General features: G+C 45.8%; 1 protein-coding gene and 1 long non-coding RNA gene across 2 annotated transcripts in view; one reads left to right on the top strand and one right to left on the bottom strand.

The window, feature by feature from the left end:
* LY86 (lymphocyte antigen 86) overlaps positions 1–5,890 on the bottom strand; it is a 32,576-nt gene extending 26,686 nt beyond the window's left edge. The window contains exon 1 of the mRNA XM_064160732.1: positions 5,567–5,890. Coding sequence (XP_064016802.1) covers positions 5,567–5,687 — 121 coding nt within the window. The 5' untranslated portion in view covers positions 5,688–5,890. The remainder of the gene's footprint in view (positions 1–5,566) is intronic.
* Positions 1–8,953, top strand: part of LOC135184724 (uncharacterized) — a 50,604-nt gene extending 41,651 nt beyond the window's left edge. Inside the window, exons 3-4 of the long non-coding RNA XR_010306140.1 lie at positions 5,592–5,658; positions 8,821–8,953. This is a non-coding gene — a long non-coding RNA (uncharacterized LOC135184724). The remainder of the gene's footprint in view (positions 1–5,591; positions 5,659–8,820) is intronic.
* The last annotated feature ends 7,841 nt before the right edge of the window (positions 8,954–16,794 follow it).

Here is a 16,794-nt window from a genome sequence, read left to right as displayed (position 1 = left end):
TTTTGCCAGTTGAAGCTGTCAGATTATTTGTATCCTTTAGCTAAAGGTTGTGTGTGCTTGGGGAGGAAAAAAGGACTAACAGCTTTGATTGACACAGAAAACAGAAAGTATCACAGTATCACCAAGGTTGGAAGAGACCTCACAGATCATCAAGTCCAACCCTTTACCACAGAGCTCAAGGCTAGACCATGGCACCAAGTGCCACGTCCAATCCTGCCTTGAACAGGTCCAGGGACGGCGACTCCACCACCTCCCCGGGCAGCCCATTCCAGTGTCCAATGACTCTCTCAGGGAAGAACTTTCTCCTCACCTCCAGCCTAAATTTCCCCTGGTGTAGCCTGAGGCTGTGTCCTCTTGTGCTGGTGCTGGCCACCTGAGAGAAGAGAGCAACCTCCTCCTGGCCACAACCTCCCCTCAGGTAGTTGTAGACAGCAATAAGGTCTCCCCTGAGCCTCCTCTTCTCCAGGCTAACCAATCCCAGCTCCCTCAGCCTCTCCTTGTAGGGCTGTGCTCAAGGCCTCTCCCCAGCCTCGTTGCCCTTCTCTGGACACGCTCCAGCATCTCAATGTCCCTCCTAAACTGGGGGGCCCAGAACTGAACACAGTACTCAAGGTGTGGTCTGACCAGTGCAGAGTACAGGAGCAGAATGACCTCCCTGCTCCTGCTGACCACACCATTGCTGATGCAGGCCAGGATACCACTGGTCTGGCAGGAGGTCCTGGAAGATGTGTTGAGAAGCTATGTTCTGTAATCTCTACTCTATTGCACTTTGAAGTGTGTGAGTGGCACTCAACACTGAAATCTGCTTGGGGCACTTTGCTCCCAAGGACACTTTGCCTTCCCACCTGTCCCTTCCCAGATAATTGCCTTCCCACTTGTCCCTTCCCAGACAATTGCCTTTTAGAATTTAGCTGGAGAAATCAAAAGTGTTACTAATGCAAAACCGACAGCAAAATCAAAAGGGGCAGGAATCAGACATCTGTGTAGCAGGTTTGTTTCATGCTTCTGCACAGACCTGCCAATTAATATTCTCTCTTCTCAGCCAGAGCTGTTAACCTGTGCTGCTTTTATCTCCGGATCCCTGCCAAGGTTTCTGAAGGGATTCGTGGTCACTTGAGATCTTCCTTTGTTTTTGTCACTTCTTCCTGGGAGGAAGAGTGGCACTGATGGGAAATGTCTTGCTATTTATGGAGCGTCTCGGTGTTGTCTCCTGTGGTTATGGAGAGGAGGCGGCACACTGTCTGTTTACTTTACTTTTAGACCACCCATGTCTCGGCCTGAGTTTCTCACCATGAACTTGCTGCTGAGAATTCTTTTTCTGAGTTATTTTAGATTACTGATGATGGTGGGGTTTTTTTTGTTGTTTCACAAGTGTATTTTACTGATCACAGCATGGGGAAGGCTCGAAGAGACCTCTGGAGACCATCTAACTCAACGCCTCTGCTAAAACAGGGTCACCTAGAGCAGGGTCTTGTCTAACACTTCTTTGGTGAATGCTTTGGGATCCTGGTTACTGAATGTTTAGTCTGACATGTTCAGGAATGGGAATCCATTCTATAGGATCCAGAACATGTCTACAACTATCTGAAGGGAGGTTGTAACTAGGTGGGGGTTGGTCTCTTCTCCCAGGCAACCAGCAACAGAACAAGGGGACACAGTCTCAAGTTGTGCTGGGGGAAGTATAGGCTGGATGTTAGGAGGAAGTTCTTCACAGAGAGAGTGATTGGCATTGGAATGGGCTGCCCAGGGAGGTGGTGGAGTCACTGTCCCTGGAGGTGTTCAAGAGAAGACTGGATGAGGTGCTTAGTGCCATGGTCTAGTTGACTGACTAGGGCTGGGTGCTAGGTTGGTCTGGCTGATCTTGGAGGTCTCTTCCAACCTGGTTGATTCTATGATGTGAAGTTGAGTGCTTGATGCCCACCTCTATCTTATGTGTTCTAAGAACAGGATGCAGCTACAGCAAGTGCTTGTGAAAAGGAATTGGAACTTACTCCTGTGTATGGAAGACTGCTGCACTTCATCTTTAGTTTTCCACCTAAGCTTCTCTGCTACATTTCTCACAGTTCTATTAGCTCCTGTTTTTCATAAAATCACAGAACTATTTTGGCTTAAAAAGACCTCTAAGATCATTGAGTGCAGTAGGAGAGGATCTGATGAACTGCAAGGTAAAAGTGAATGCTTTGTTCCTTCTGAATGCTCAGACTGGCCTCTATTCTATTCATAGAGGAAATTCAGCTCCAGAAATAAAGTTGCTGAGTACTTTGCTAAAATTCTCTAAACTTCCTTCAATCTTGCTTGATTCAACCTCGACTCACTGATAACATTTTAGAGTTTACAGTAATAACACAAGTAAAATCCTGACCTTCTTGAAGCCAAGAATCCTTTACTCAAGATTTCTTACTAGGTACCTCACTGTGGCCACCCTCTCCCCAAAATGTGTCATCCTCTGGCATCTTCAGTGGAGCAGGAAATACCAGACTTAGGCTGCAAGGACATGCAAGACAGTCTTCCCTTCAGCTAGCTAAAGAGGCAGTTGCCTAGCATGGCTCTGTGCTTGCTGACATTTCAAAGTTGTCATGAAAAGGTTTGTTTGGAAAGGGTCTTGTCACACCTAGGCACTAGCATTTCTTTCACTTCCTAGGTGAGATGCAGCTAAAGAATGAAACTATGTTCTGCCCATCCAGTTGTGCTTTGCAGTGAAATGGAGTTGGATTAAAACTTCTCCTGTGGAGAAAAGAGTGATTGGCACCTTTTGTCCTGTTGTGAGCTTGCAGGTGAGGTCAGTAAGAGCAGTGCCCTCTCTGAAATGTAGACTTATGTATTTGGATTTATCCTCCTCACCTACAGATTTGGAATGGGCGTTATTGAGCCTGGAGAAAACGAGGCTCAGGGCAACCTTTCTTGCTCTCTACAACTCCCTGAGAGAAGGCTGGAGCAAGGTGGGGGCCAGTCTCTTCTACCAAGTAACCAGCCATAGGGCAAGAGGAAAAGGCCTCAAGTTGTTTCTGAGGAGGTTTATATTGGGCATTTGTGAACATTTCATCCCCAAGAGGGTTGTCAGTCTCTGGAAGAGGCTGTCCAGGGCAGTGGTAGAGCCACCATCCATGGAGGGATTGAAAAGCCCTGTAGATGTGATGCTGAGTGACATGGTTTAGTGGTGACCTGGTAGTGTTGAATTAAATAGTAGTGCTGAGACTTGATGTTCTTAAAGGTCTGTTCCAACTCTATGATTTTTGGGCTCAGCCTTGTATTTTTCTACTTTATACAAGCTACCAGACTATTAGCTGGGCCAGCAGAGATGCACATGGTGCATCCTGGTCTGATGCTACAGGTTTGGTAGCCTCTGCAGAAGGGCAAGGAAGATCATTAGGACAGCATCTGTTCAGCCATGACTGAATCTGCCAGAGCTTCAAGAGAGCAGGGAATCATGCTTCCAACAAGTAGTCTAACAACTCTTGCACTGTTTCCACATCTGTGTAATCTTCTCCTCTCCTGTAGCTGTACCCAGGAGAACAGAAAGCCATTCTGTGTTTGGAACCTGACCTGTGTGATCTCTGGCTTGTGCTTCTCAAGCTGTAAATGAATGCACCTCTTACCTTTCTGTGTGTGGCAAACCAAAATCAGTGACAAATAAAGCTCTAAACAAATCCACTGGGGTAGCTGGGCTAGTGGTATGCTCTGTAAGAAGCAATGCAGTCCTAAGCACAAATACAGGCTGGGCGACAAGGGGATTAACAGCAGCCCTGTGGAGAAGCACTTGGGAGTGCTGGTAGATGAGGAGCTTGACATGAGCAGCAACATGGACTGGTAGTCCAAAAATCCATCCACATCCAGTGCTGCACTGAAGGGTGATTGGCCAGCAGGTCGAGGGAGGTGATCGTACTCTGTTCTTGTGAGACCCCAGCTGGAGTACTGTGTCCACCTTCAGAGTCCTCAACACAGGAAGAGCATGGATCTGTTGGAGTGGGTCCAGAGGAGGGCCACAAAGGTGGCGAGAAGATTGAAGCACCTCTCCTTCTAGGACAGGCTGAATGAGTTGAGTCTGTTTCAGGCTGGAGAAGGTTCTGGAGAGACCTTATAGTGGTCTTCCAGTACCTGAAGGGGGTCTACAGGAGAGCCAGAGTGGAACTATTTGTAGTGGCCTGTGGTGATGGGACAAGTGGCAATAGTTTTAAACTAGAGCAGGGTAGAGTTAAATTAGACACTAAAAAGAAGTTCTTTGCTAGGAGGGTGATGAGGAATTTGAACAGGTTGCCCAGAGAAGCTGTGGATGCCTCATCCCTGAAAGTATTTAAAACCAGCTTGGATGAGGCCTTGAGCAACCCAGCCTAGTGGAAAATGTCTCTGCCCATGACAGAGGAGGTATGGACTAGATGATCTTTAAGGTCCCTTCCAACTCGAGCCATTCTGTGATGCTGTGATGCCTGACCTACATGTGCCCAGCAGACAAATTTGGTGCTATTTGAAATGCCTCAAGCTGCAGCTTGCACCTCTGTGTCAAGGTATCTTATGCCAAGTCCTGTTGAGAGACCAGAATTGACTCATACAAAGAGTTCTTGCAAAGAGAAAGGTAATGCCAAAGCTCATATTCAATACCTAATTAAACATTTTCCTAATGCATAAAGTATGTGAAACCTGACTTCAGTCTCCTGGGAGCAGGTTGGTAAAGAATAGCACTGCAAATATTTATTTACTTCTCTTGTCCCTCACTGCCTTTATTTCAATGGCTCTGCAAAACTGCATGAAAGCTACAGGGGAGGATAAAAGCCCCCTGGGAAAGCCTTTGTGTGGGGATGAATTGGAAAAAACAAACTCTTGGGTGCTCATTTGCCATTGCTTTTCACCTCACGTGCAGAAAATGACTGAGGCGTCTGCGAATCTAATTCCCTTTGTCCCAGTTGTAAAGCAGATCAGCACAACAGGAGAGGCACAAGGCCAGGGAAGCCAGAGGTGCAAAGCAGGCACCATTCAGTGAATTCATTTTCAGTCATTCTGAAATTGCTTGCTCCTTTTCTTTGCTGTGTTTTTTTAATGAACAACCCAAACCCTACGGTCCCTAGGACATGTCTCTGTTAAGTGCTGCTGCTGAAGGCTTGCTAAGCACAGTACCAGTGGTGGGGGACTCGAACCTTTCCCACTATCACACTGGGTCCCATGTCACTGCAAGTGGGAGGACAGGGAGCACATCACCACAGACTTGCATGCATTAGAAAAGCAGCACTGAAGAATCTGTCTTGTCTTCCTCTGTTCCTCAGCTGAACGTCAAGATAAAAATCCTAAGCATCTTTCACGCTGAACTGTTTTTCTTTCTGACAGATGTTTGTTATTATGATTTGGGTTGCATCATTTCCTCTTTATTATCTTTTGCCTAAACACAGTTAGATTTGTGCATGTGTCAATCAAACCAGATGCATTTGAAAGACTAAGCATATTTTAGCTGCAAAACGCAGTGCTGGCTCAGAAGTATAACCCTTCAGTCCATTGCCTGGCTTCTAAGCCCCTCTCACAGCAGAAGAACAACTTTGTTACCCAGCTAAAAGGAAAAAGGAAATTTTCAGTATCTCACCACAGCTTTTGTAATATATTTCCAGGTTGTCCTCTTTGCAGACTGTGTGCATAGGCCATTCCGTGCTGACATCGATGCAAAGCAGGACTAAGGTGAGAACAAGGACATTTGCTGTCTTCATGGTGGTGGTGGTAGCTTGCAGGATGAATTCTCTCTCTCTTGCTCACCCTCTGTGGAGGGAGATGTTTCTTTCTTCCAGGGAGATAGGCGTTAGTACATCCACGCCTGCAGAAGGGTTAAAGTGAGCCAGGGCAGCGTTAGCTTACCCTGCTGTGGTACAAACAAGAGGCTAATCAGAACTGGAAGGTGCTGTTTCCGCATGCTTGGACTTCTGCTTTCTGCTTCATGGTAGTTTAAACTAGTGACAAATGAGCTAATCACACCTCCTTGCTGCATGACATAGCCTTGCCTTGGTGTCTGCTGGAACAAGGCAGCAAACTGTTTTGGTTTGCTCTCGCTGCCAGATTCTTCTCTTGAAGCCAAAGCATTTGGGTCAAGGCCTCAGACAGGCTTCTTTGGCCATAAAATATCATGATCCAAATTACTTCTTTTTAATTATGCAAAGTCAGACAAGGTTGAGCAGTTTAGTTTCTATGTTCTTTTCTGTGGTAGCCAGTAATAGGACAAGGGGCAGTGGGTACAAACTAGAACACAAGGGATTTCTGGTTTGTACAGTGGGTACAAACTAGAACACAAGGGATTTCTGGCTTGTACAGTGGGTAGAAACTAGAACACAGGAGATTTCACTTAAGGAAAAAAAACTTTGAGAGTGCTGGAACACTGGACCAGGCTGCCAAGAGAGATTGTGGAGTCTCCTTCTATGGAAACTTTCAAAACCCACCTGGACTTGTTCCTATGCAGCCTGGTCTGGGTGAATTTGCATTAACAAAGGGGTCAGACTAGATGATTTCCAGAAGTCCCCTCCAGCTCTTACCACTCTGTAACTCTTCTGCTAGGGGGAAGTGTCTGATGAAGCTGACACCAAACAAGCAACCCTTGAAACTTTGAGGCTGAAACACAACTTAACTTTTTTTCTTCTTAAGGCATGATATCATTATGGTTCTTCACTTGAGAAGTTAATTTAATGCTGAACAGCAATGAATGAAACAAATCATATGAGAGGTCAAATGCTTCAAGAGAGATCCACTAAATAAACCAAATCAGGATCAGCACCTCTCCCGAGATAAAAAGCATTGGAAGCTGGGAAAAACACATGGGATAAATAGCATACATGCTTGCCCTGCTCTTGTTCTTTTCTGAATGCCTGTTTGTTCATACTGTTGGGAACAGATTAGTGGGTTAAATGGAGCCTTGGTCTGAACTGGAATGGTTTCCCTGAGCGCTAGGTTTGTTCTCTACTTCTGTCTGCCCACCTCTTCCTGTTGGAACAGTGTTGTTGGTTCTCACGCCTGACTTGCAGCAGAATCCCTGTAGTGCCTGCTCAGTAGATATCCAAGAGTCTAAGCCTTGCCTTGCAGAGATTTCAGTCTAAGAAAAGCAGATATCCTGGGAAACGTGGAAGGACATTGGGCTTTTGGGATACAAACTTCCAGCAGGATGGCTGGAGTAGATGCAGCAGAAACCGACCTTGTAGATGAGCTCAGGAGCTCTGCTACACCCAGGCAAGTGTCTGCACCATGTCTCCATCTGCTGCATCATACACTCTTGCTCTTTTGAGACAGCTATTTCATCCTTTTTCTTTGGCAGTGCTCCTGGCACTGACTCAGTATAACAAGTCAGAGAATTTTTTGGTGGGCACAAGGTTGGAACGTGTGTCTCGAGCAGTGTTTTGGATCGCTGCTGTTCTGAGGGGGAACAGCCACCATAGCTTGTGGTTTGGAGAGGCATGCTGCCACTGCCAGTTTTTTTTGTTCCCAGTGGGAAGGGAATTTTACTTCAAGTGGCTCAAGTTTACAATGTGTACTCCAGACACTGTTTCGCTGTTTCATTCCCTTTGCAATCCTTGTATCTCCTAGAAAGAGCTTTATTACCAACTCCATCTGTTCCGAGAACTGCTTTGCCTTCAAACAGCCCAAGCCTGTGGGATGAGAAGCTACATCTAAAAGAAGTAGTATCAGTGCTGGCAGTGGGAATTCTGTTTTGGCAGGTTTATTTAGCTGGCCAGCAAGATTGCTTCTTTATCTTGCCTGATTGAAGGCTTTGACCATTGAGATAAGCATCTCAAAAATGTTTGTGAACAAAGCCATTAACTTAAAGAGAGGCAGCAGCTTCATATATTGAGAGCACTGTTAATCTAGTTTGCATGCCTCTGCAGTATTGAAGAGTGAAAAAGCCTTTTGTTCCTTTTCAAGAAGATTATTATGTCTGTAATATAATTGGGAAGAGTAGAAGATACTACAAAGATAGCAGATTTGGAAGCAGATGAATCTTACGCCAGTGTCTGTAATGTCTTGGGCTGGCTGATATAATTGTATCAGCAAATTACACCCCCTCAAGTAGCTTCTATCACCTGCCCCTCACACCTATCACCAATAGTCAGTACCAGCTTCTTTGACAAAGTATAGAAATAAAGAGGGATACTGGAGGGTTGGTGACTCCACCACTGCCCTGAGCAAATTGTTCCAGGACTTGACACCTTTTGGGGGAAGAAATTTTCCCTCATGTCCAACATAACCAACCAGCACTGTGGTGCAATGTGAGGCCATTGCCTCTTGTCCTGTTTCAGCTCACTAAGACCAGTTATTCTACCTTAGCTCTGATTCCTCTCTCCACCTCCTATTGATGCAAGTAGCTTAATATCTGATGTGCAAACTTCATGAAGCTACATGTTTCCATGCTCTATGTTTTGCTCAAACAATATCCTTGTCCTTGAATTGTTTTAATTAGTCTCTGGGCTCCCTGCAGAGGTTTAGCCAGTCACGAGGCCAGATCCTGTTCGTATGACTGCACCTACACTATGACTTCAGCCAAAATAGTTCTGGGTATGCTGTATTCCCTATGCTCCCAGCCAAGTGGTTGTGTTTGCAAAGCCATTTCAAGTATAGATCTGGATAAAGCTTAACCTGATCTCAGCAATGGGGTCTACTCTTAAGAATTTCTTCAAAGAAAATATTATTTTTTTCTCTCTGTGGTGCAAGTCCAATAGGAAGTAAGTTCTAAACAGAGTTTATGGGTTTTTTTTCTTTCAATCCAGAATCTGTTCTTTGTGTGCTTGTGTAATACAATTAAACTTCTCAACAGGGAAAGCTTGACATTAAAATCTTCACTGACTTATCTCCCTTTTTTTCTTGCAGCTCTCTCTGAACAAAAACTTTATGCTTCATATTTCTCAGCATGAGGTTCCTGACAATGAAAATTTCTCAGCAAGTAGATGAGAGTTTTCAGAGGAGATGCCTTCACTCTCAATAAAACTCAACTTCTCCTGCACTTGTAACAGCATATTTAATATTTCAGTTAAACAGAAAGACCTTGAAGTGCAATATTGACTTGGAAAGGTTTTGTTGGTGGGATCAGGGAGTAAACAGACATCCTCAACCACCAGCATAGGGACTGCTGGAATGAAGATGAGTGAGCCTGGTGACCAAGAAGACCAATGGCATCCTGGTCTGGATCAGCAGTAGCATGACCAGAATGGGGGCAGAGATCATTCCTCAGTGCTCAGCACTGGTGAGGCCACATCTTGAGTACTGGGTTCAGTTTAGAGTCCTTCACTCCAAGAAGAACATTGAGTGTGTCCAGAGAAGGGCAACGAAACCAGTGAAGAGCCTGGAGAATAAGTCTTGTATGAAGCAGCTGAGGGAAGTGCATTTGTTCAGCCTGCAGAAAAGGATGTTATGTGGAGGCCTTATTTCTCTCTACAACTCCCTGGAAAGGAGTTTGGGGCCAGGTTGGGGGGGCTGGTCTCTTCTCCCTGTTAACAAGTAGTAGAACAAGAGGAAACAGCCTCAGGTTGTGCCAGGGAAGATTTACACTGCACATTCATCCTCAGGAGTGTTGTCAGCCCTGTAACAGGCTGCCCAAGGCAGTGCTAGACTCCCCATCCCTGAAAGGCTTTAAATGACTTGTAGATGTGGTACAGAAGGACATAGTTTAGTGGTGACCTGGTACAGCTGGGTTAACAGTTGGACTTGATGATCTTAGAGGTCTTTTCCAAGCAAAATGATTCAGTGATTTTGTGAATGCAAGGTAATGTGTCCCACTTGTGATGTGGCTCAGGTGACGTCTACCTCTGTACAGAGTGGCTGAGTGTTCAGCATGTTATTCTTGGAACTCTTCCTCAGTGCACACCTTTGATTAAGGGAATGGAAATGAGGAAAGCAACACTTGGCACCACATGGAGCAGAGGCAGCAATACGTGGGTACATTTGTTTGTGGTTTGCACTGCATGTTCGTGATGCAAATGTACACGAGCTTAGGGCTGCTGGAAAGAAATTCTGGCCTTGGAGTCATGTGGCCTCTCAAATCATAGGAGGGTTAGAAGTGGTGCAGAGTGAAAAGCCTTCATTTGCTTCTGCACCTCCCCTCTTTGATTCCACCAACTCGGTAGCCATGTGGAGTTATTACAATGACAGTTGAGTTTTGAAGTGGGTGGGAGTTTTCCAGTGAATGCTGATCTCAGAAAATGCTTCACTGAGTCCAAGGCTTCTTGGTGGAAGTGCTGGTGCTATATGGTTGGAATGTGCATACCAGCAATATAGATCAATCACTGCAGTTAGCAGAATGCTCCCCTTCTAGAAGCTCATCTAAAGGTTCTGCAGTTAACAGAATGTTGCCCTTCTAGAAGCTCATCTAAAGGTTCTGCAGTTAACAGAATGTTCCCCTTCTAGAAGCTCATCTAAAGGTTCTGCAGTTAGAAGAATGCTCCCCTTCTAGAAGCTCATCTAAAGTTTCTGCAGTTAGCAGAATGCTCCCCTGCTAGAAGCTCATCTAAAGGTTCTGCAGTTAGCAGATGCTCCCCTTCTAGAAGCTCATCTAAAGTTTCTGCAGTTAGCAGAATGCTCCCCTGCTAGAAGCTCATCTAAAGGTTCTGCAGTTAGCAGAATGCTCCCCTTCTAGAAGCTCATCTAAAGTTTCTGCAGTTAGCAGAATGCTCCCCTGCTAGAAGCTCATCTAAATGCTGAAGAACCTTTTTTCTTCTTCTGAGGCTAGAATTTAAAGCAGCTACTTGGGTGGGGAGTTCTCCTCAACTCTGAGCTGCCATGAGGATGGGCTCTTTGTTCAGGTGAAGTTTACAATGGGAGAAGCTTTAAGGCTTCAAGCTTCAAAGGGATGAGAGAGTTTCATGGTGCTGTACTGTGCCTTTAGTGAACTGTCTCTTCATGCATGGTAGTGGCAGCAATATGCTGAGTAACTGCTTTGGTGAGGAACCTTTAATTAACTAAGGAAACAGCCTTTAGCTTATACATGACTTAGCAGGTGTCATGATGTCAGGAATCAGTCTTACTTCATGGCTGTGCATCATAAGCAGTTCTTTGGCCAGGCAGTATGTTTAAACCAGTGTTGAATAAGAATCTCTGTGGATCAGTGGTCTCTATTACAACCTCGTGGCCTTCTGGTTGGACTGAAATTGTTTGCCAACATTGCAGTGCTGCTGTGCAACCTTGGATCAATGAGGCTGGTGCTGGTTAGACAGTAAGACATGGCACACGGAGGCAGTTGAACTGAGGTGTTGTTGGGTGCTGGGTTTGGTAACTGTTGAAAGTGGATGTTTCTCAATCCTGGCTAATGGAGCTCACTCTGTGCTTAACTGGGAAGTGACTCTGTAGAGTAAGCCCAGGAAACGTTCAACAGCATCCACGTGGTCCTTTAATAATGTGCCCTGGATCTTGTGACAGAGCAGACCTAGCAAAGAACTAGTTAATGTTTGAGGTAAGCAATGAAGTCTCTAATCCTACAGACAAATTCCATTCACAGGTGACTCAACAGGGCAGGAAGTGATATCTACAGGTACCTAATATCTATAGCCAAATGCACACACTGAAATGGTGTGAAATTACCTTGTTACACAGAAGTACTGTGTTGGGGAACTTGGCAGCTCAGCAGGGGTTTGGACTGAATTGTCATCCACAAGCAGGAATGAAGGTCCCAAATATCTGCCCTCGTGCTTCTGGATCACCTAGCACTGATGGTCTTTCTCCTCTGAAGTGATTCAGTTTGTCCACCAAGAAATCTGTAAAACAGCAACTGAAAATCAAGGTCTCTTACCAGTGACAGACATTGTGAACAACCAGTTCAGCCCTTTCAGACAATAAAGCAGGGCTCAAAATAGGCAATTTTGTTTGGATTTCATGAACCTACTTTGCCATTTGCTCTATTTTGGTGCCTGTGCATTCCCTAGCCTGTATTTCTCCTTTCTTTACTGACAGGTAGTAAAGTTGGACTTGTTTGGTAGCAGGATATAAAGGAGGTGAAGGAAAACTAAGTTTCAACTGGATTCTGATAGATTTCAGGGACTGAACTTCAGAATGGTCAGGCTACTGCCAAAAAGTTGTGAATCTGATGCAAATGATTTTCATAGCTGCTGTTGCTGTTCCAGCAGAAGTGTGTCTGCTAAGAGAGTCTGCTGTTGCTTCTAGTGAAGCTATTCCTGAGTTTATCCTGCTGTTCTTAGACTGTAAAACCCTGGAGTTTCTGACTGGCCCCTTGTAATCAGCACGATGCCAACAACGAGAATGCATAGAGGTCTCTTTTTTCTGGTAGTTGGTGCTGTTCCAAATACTGCTTCAAAGTTGTTGCTCCCTTTGTGTTGATCATTACTTTAATTGTGCAGAGAGGGCTTGGCTACTGCAGTCAAATCTGCCAGGAGGGAGCAGAGCCTGAAACAGGCTTCTCTTTCCTCCTCTATCCCTCTGTTATGGTATGGAAGTGGTAGAGGGATGGCTTCAGATGAGACGAGGGGTTCAGATTCTCTGCCATCTGAGTTTCACTGTCCTGAGGGTGCCAGCGCAGTGAGCTGTTCCTCGCACTGTTACCTCAGCCTGCTGCTTCAGCAGGCACAGGTTGATGTGGATTGCATCCGATGGATCTGAGTGCAATCTGTGATGGGATTTTGCCAAGGCAACAATTATAGAGGTGGGATTCTATGTGTGAAGGGCCACTGCCAGTTCTCTAATGCTTCCAGAGAGGATGATGTGAGCCATTTTAGAATGAGACTGCTACTCCCTGCTCTGTGTCAGGAGCAGGACAGCAGGAATCCTTCCTTAGTGGTACAAAAAGATAAAGAATCTCAGAAGCAGATAACTGTTATCTGTGCATTGCTCCTTGTTGCTGCTGTGACAAGACAGTGAGAAAAACACCATCTTCGGTTTGGGTCCTGGCTGGATATCACATTGCAATGCTATTGTGCCTCTTAGGAAGCCAAACTTGCTTTCTTTAAGAAGAGTTTCTTATGGATGGTGCAAGAAATATATAAGGGTAAGCTGCTTTTTCTCAATGGATATCCAGAGAGAGTCATCTGGGAGAGCTTCCAGCTCATTCTAGCTTCTGTTTCCTTAATAGAAGTCTGTATGGATCAGACCTACAAGGTATTTCTAGTATGCAGGATGCTGGTGATCTAAAATCAATGACTGGATTTTCTTGTCCCAAGAGACAGCATGTATATCTTTCTTCAGAAAAGCCAGTGCTGTCTTTTATAGTTTTTCCTTACAGGTAGGCAAATGCAGGCTTTTTGGGTTAGAAAATTGCAGTTTGGACTAGCTAAGCCAAATCTGGATATTGCTGTGATCAAAAAATGTGGGATTCTTTTTATCCTTTCCTCTGGCAGAAAGTTAGTTTCACTAGCTGTCTTGGTCAAAGCCTCTCTGAATCCATTTCCTAGCAGAAACGTGCTCATCTTTCCTCCCACTCCTGCTGCAATCTCTTCCAGAAGACTGGTGGTGGTGGGAAGGAGAAATTGCATTGGTTTTGAGAACTCAGTTTGCTGTGAGCACCCCAGCCCAAGCTCTGTCCTGGCTGGAAGGAATGACGTGAGGAAATAAGATTGCAGAGCCTGGAGAGACGCTTTGCAGACCACCTGGCGTTCAAATTCCTGGCACTGCTCACGCTTCTCTCTGTAGGAAATCCATCTTCCATGTGAAGCTCAGGTCACATGAGAAAACGAATTTTGGCAGGAATATTATGAGTCCCTACTGATCTGCCAACAAATCCACCCCAAGCATCTTGCTCCATGGCTCCACGCTTAGAATAGAGCAGCACAACTGACAGCCCAGCGTAGGAAAAAAAGTGTACTTACAGAAGTGCCTGGAGGTGGCTTCTGCAGACGTTCCCATGAACCAGTGCTGCTGCAGGCTGACTTTCCTTAGCACTGTGTTCTCATTTTACAGAGAATTAAAAGGCAAGGGCTGTGGAAGGGCTTGGGAGCAAAGAGAATTAAGGTGGCAGGGAAAAGGAGATGTTCCTCCTTAGGACAGTACGAGCACTGAAAACTAGCAAGACTTCAGTTCTCCTGGGTGCTGCTTAGTCCTGACAAAAATGTACAACTGTAGGGACAATTGATCCTTCTGTGCTGACCTGACCTCCTCTGGCATCATTAGTAGCAACTGCTGAGATGTTGCTGTGTGCACTGAAGTGCCATTTTGTGCATTGTTTTCCCCAAAATATCTTGGCTTCTGAGCTAGGTGCATAAAGAAAACAAAATCCAAAGTGACTCTGGCGTGATTATAAGTGTAAATAAGCAGCCATGGAGCTATGCAGGAGCCACGGTGGGGAAAATGATCTCCTTTTATCTTCTCATTATTTTGCCTTTTGTGTTAGGTGCTCCATTAGCATCTTTATCTGGGGTGCTCAGAAATTTTATTCCACGGAGCATGTCTGGGAATTGTGAGGTCTCTTGATTGCCAAAGGCATAGAGGTTTGAGATGGGCTGTCAACAGTTCACAACGCTTTAATATCCCTTCAAGGTGACTGGAAGTGCCGCTTGGAGCAGTGTAACTGGAAACAGGACTTCCTCTTCAGGCCACCAACCATGAGGCCTGAAGTTAGATATGCCTAAACCCAAGCATACCTGTGAAAGACTCTGGGTTTTGGGGTTACTAGTGTGAGATCTGTGTAAATTGCAGCACAAGAGGTTCTGCCTCAACACAAGGGGGAACTTCTTTACTGTAAGGGTCACAGAGCACTGGAACAGGCTCCCCAGAGAGGTTGTGGAGTCTCCTTCTCTGGAGACATTGAAGGCCTGTCTGGATGTGTTCCTCTGTGCTCTGTGTTAGATAGGATTGTCCTGCTCTGGCAGGGGGTTTTAACTCAATGATTTCCTTGGGTCCCTTCCAACCCCTAACATCCTGTGATCCTATGATCTGTGGGTGCTCAAGGCTGAAACTCTGAGCTTTCTATTTGGATGAGCTAAGTTCCATTAAGAGAAGATTAGAAATACCTAATTAGTCACTGGACTAGGGAACACTGAAAAAAAAAAAGAAAAAAGCCCTTTAACAGTCCTTTAAAATGCAGATATGAGAAAAGGAGCTGAGTCTGATGGCATATATCCCTCCCTTAGGAGTCATGAAAATGGTGTGGGACAGTATTTTGCTTTCTTTCAGACTGTCTCATCCAGTGCTCTCCTGACTTTACGAGAATAAGCAACGGTGGCAGGCAAGAATCTGAGGGCCCAGGTTATGACATGCCTGAGGTCTGCAGTCCAGGAGCTGATTTTTCCTCTCTTCATGTGTTTTGGGACTTCCTCTGCTTTGTGACTCTCAGGGAATGGGAGGGCACTGGCTCATTTATGGGAAGTGCTTCTGCTCCCAATTTGCACTAACCAAATATGGGAGCGGGAAGAAAAGGCAGCAAAAGCACCGAAGGAGCCAGGCTATGTCAAAAGCAGACTTTGGTGCAAGAAGGTCTGCTCGAGGTTGAATGAGGCCAACACTCACCTGGGGTGCATTAAGATGAATATGACCATCAGGTTGAGGGAAGTTCTCTTTCCTCTCTTCACTGCCCTATTGAGACCACATCTCAAGTACTATGCCCAAGGCTGGAATCTCCTATTCTACAGATACAAGAAACTACTGTAGAGATTCCAACTGAGGGCATGAAGATGCTGAGGGGGCTGGAGCATCTCTCAGGCTGAGACACCTGGGACTGTTTAACCTGGAGAGGGGCAGAGTGAGATGGGATCTTTTCAATGTTGATCAATAGCTAAAAGGTGAGGTGCAAGAGGATGGGCCCAGACTTTTTTCAGTGGTGCCCAGTGACAGGACAAGGGACAATGATCACAAGCTGGAACCCAGGATATTTTATCTAAACACAAGGAATTTTGCTGTGAAGGTGTCAGAGCACTGGATCAAGCTGCCCCAGAGAGGTTGTGGAGCCTCCTCTGAAGAGATTCAGTACTCACCTGGACATTGTGATTCTGGGCAACCTGGTGTGAGTGACTCTGCTTTGGCAGTGGGACTAGACTAGATGATCTCCAGAGGTCCAGCTCAACCACCACAGTTCTGTGGTTTCTGTAAAGCTGAGATACATGCAGCTGCCAGGATTCAAAAGGAGGAGGTATAAAAGCCTTGCATGGCAAGGAGGAGAAGCATGTTGGGACTTTTCCCTTAAGGCTTTGCCTGGATGTGCCTTGCTGACGCTGAAGCTTCCTCTTACAATGTTAGACTCCTTTTCCCAGAAACGGGCTGTGAGCCCTCCCTGTTCCGAGGAGTGAGAGAGCAGAGGGATGGCCAGGTCCTGCTGGAGATGTCCTCAATGCCTGCGCCCATCTATTTCTAGGTGAACCACCTGATGGTGCTGTTTGTCCAAGTTGCCGGCTGCGAGGAGCGCTGAGCCTGCAGAGCTGCGGAGCCGCCTGTAGCTCTGCTTTAGCACAGGCTAGTTAATCAATAAATCAACGAGAAAAAAGGTCTCCATCGCCCACCTGGATCTGGTGGTGGGAGCTCACCTTTTCCGAGGCCTCAAGGCAACAACAGATGGGCGTTTAAAGATCCATTTCAAGCAAATGCCTTGGAAAAAGCCTGGGGGAGGCCAGGTTTGGGTGTCTGCATTTTGTGGAGGCTGACAGTGGCTTGCTAGGTTTTCCTAATTTATTTGGTATTCTTGTCACAGTTTCCATTGTGGAGCTTTCCCATATGAGGATTAACCATCAGAAGCGGTGCAGTGCAGCACTGGCAACCTCCCTGGAAATCACGTACCCTGAATAATGATGAGAGCTGAATGCAGGACAGAAAAATCCACTCTTGTTACCCAGCTCAGCACTGGGTAACACCACCCCAGACAAAGAACAGCACTCGGTGACTTTCCCCCCGTTCTTGCAGCCTCACTTCCTCGCAAAT

The sequence above is a fragment of the Pogoniulus pusillus genome, chromosome 21 (genome assembly GCF_015220805.1).
Source record: "Pogoniulus pusillus isolate bPogPus1 chromosome 21, bPogPus1.pri, whole genome shotgun sequence".
Taxonomy (NCBI): Eukaryota; Metazoa; Chordata; class Aves; order Piciformes; family Lybiidae; genus Pogoniulus; species Pogoniulus pusillus.
The sequence above is the reverse complement of the archived record's forward strand: the minus strand, read 5'-3'. Positions and strand labels throughout refer to the sequence as shown.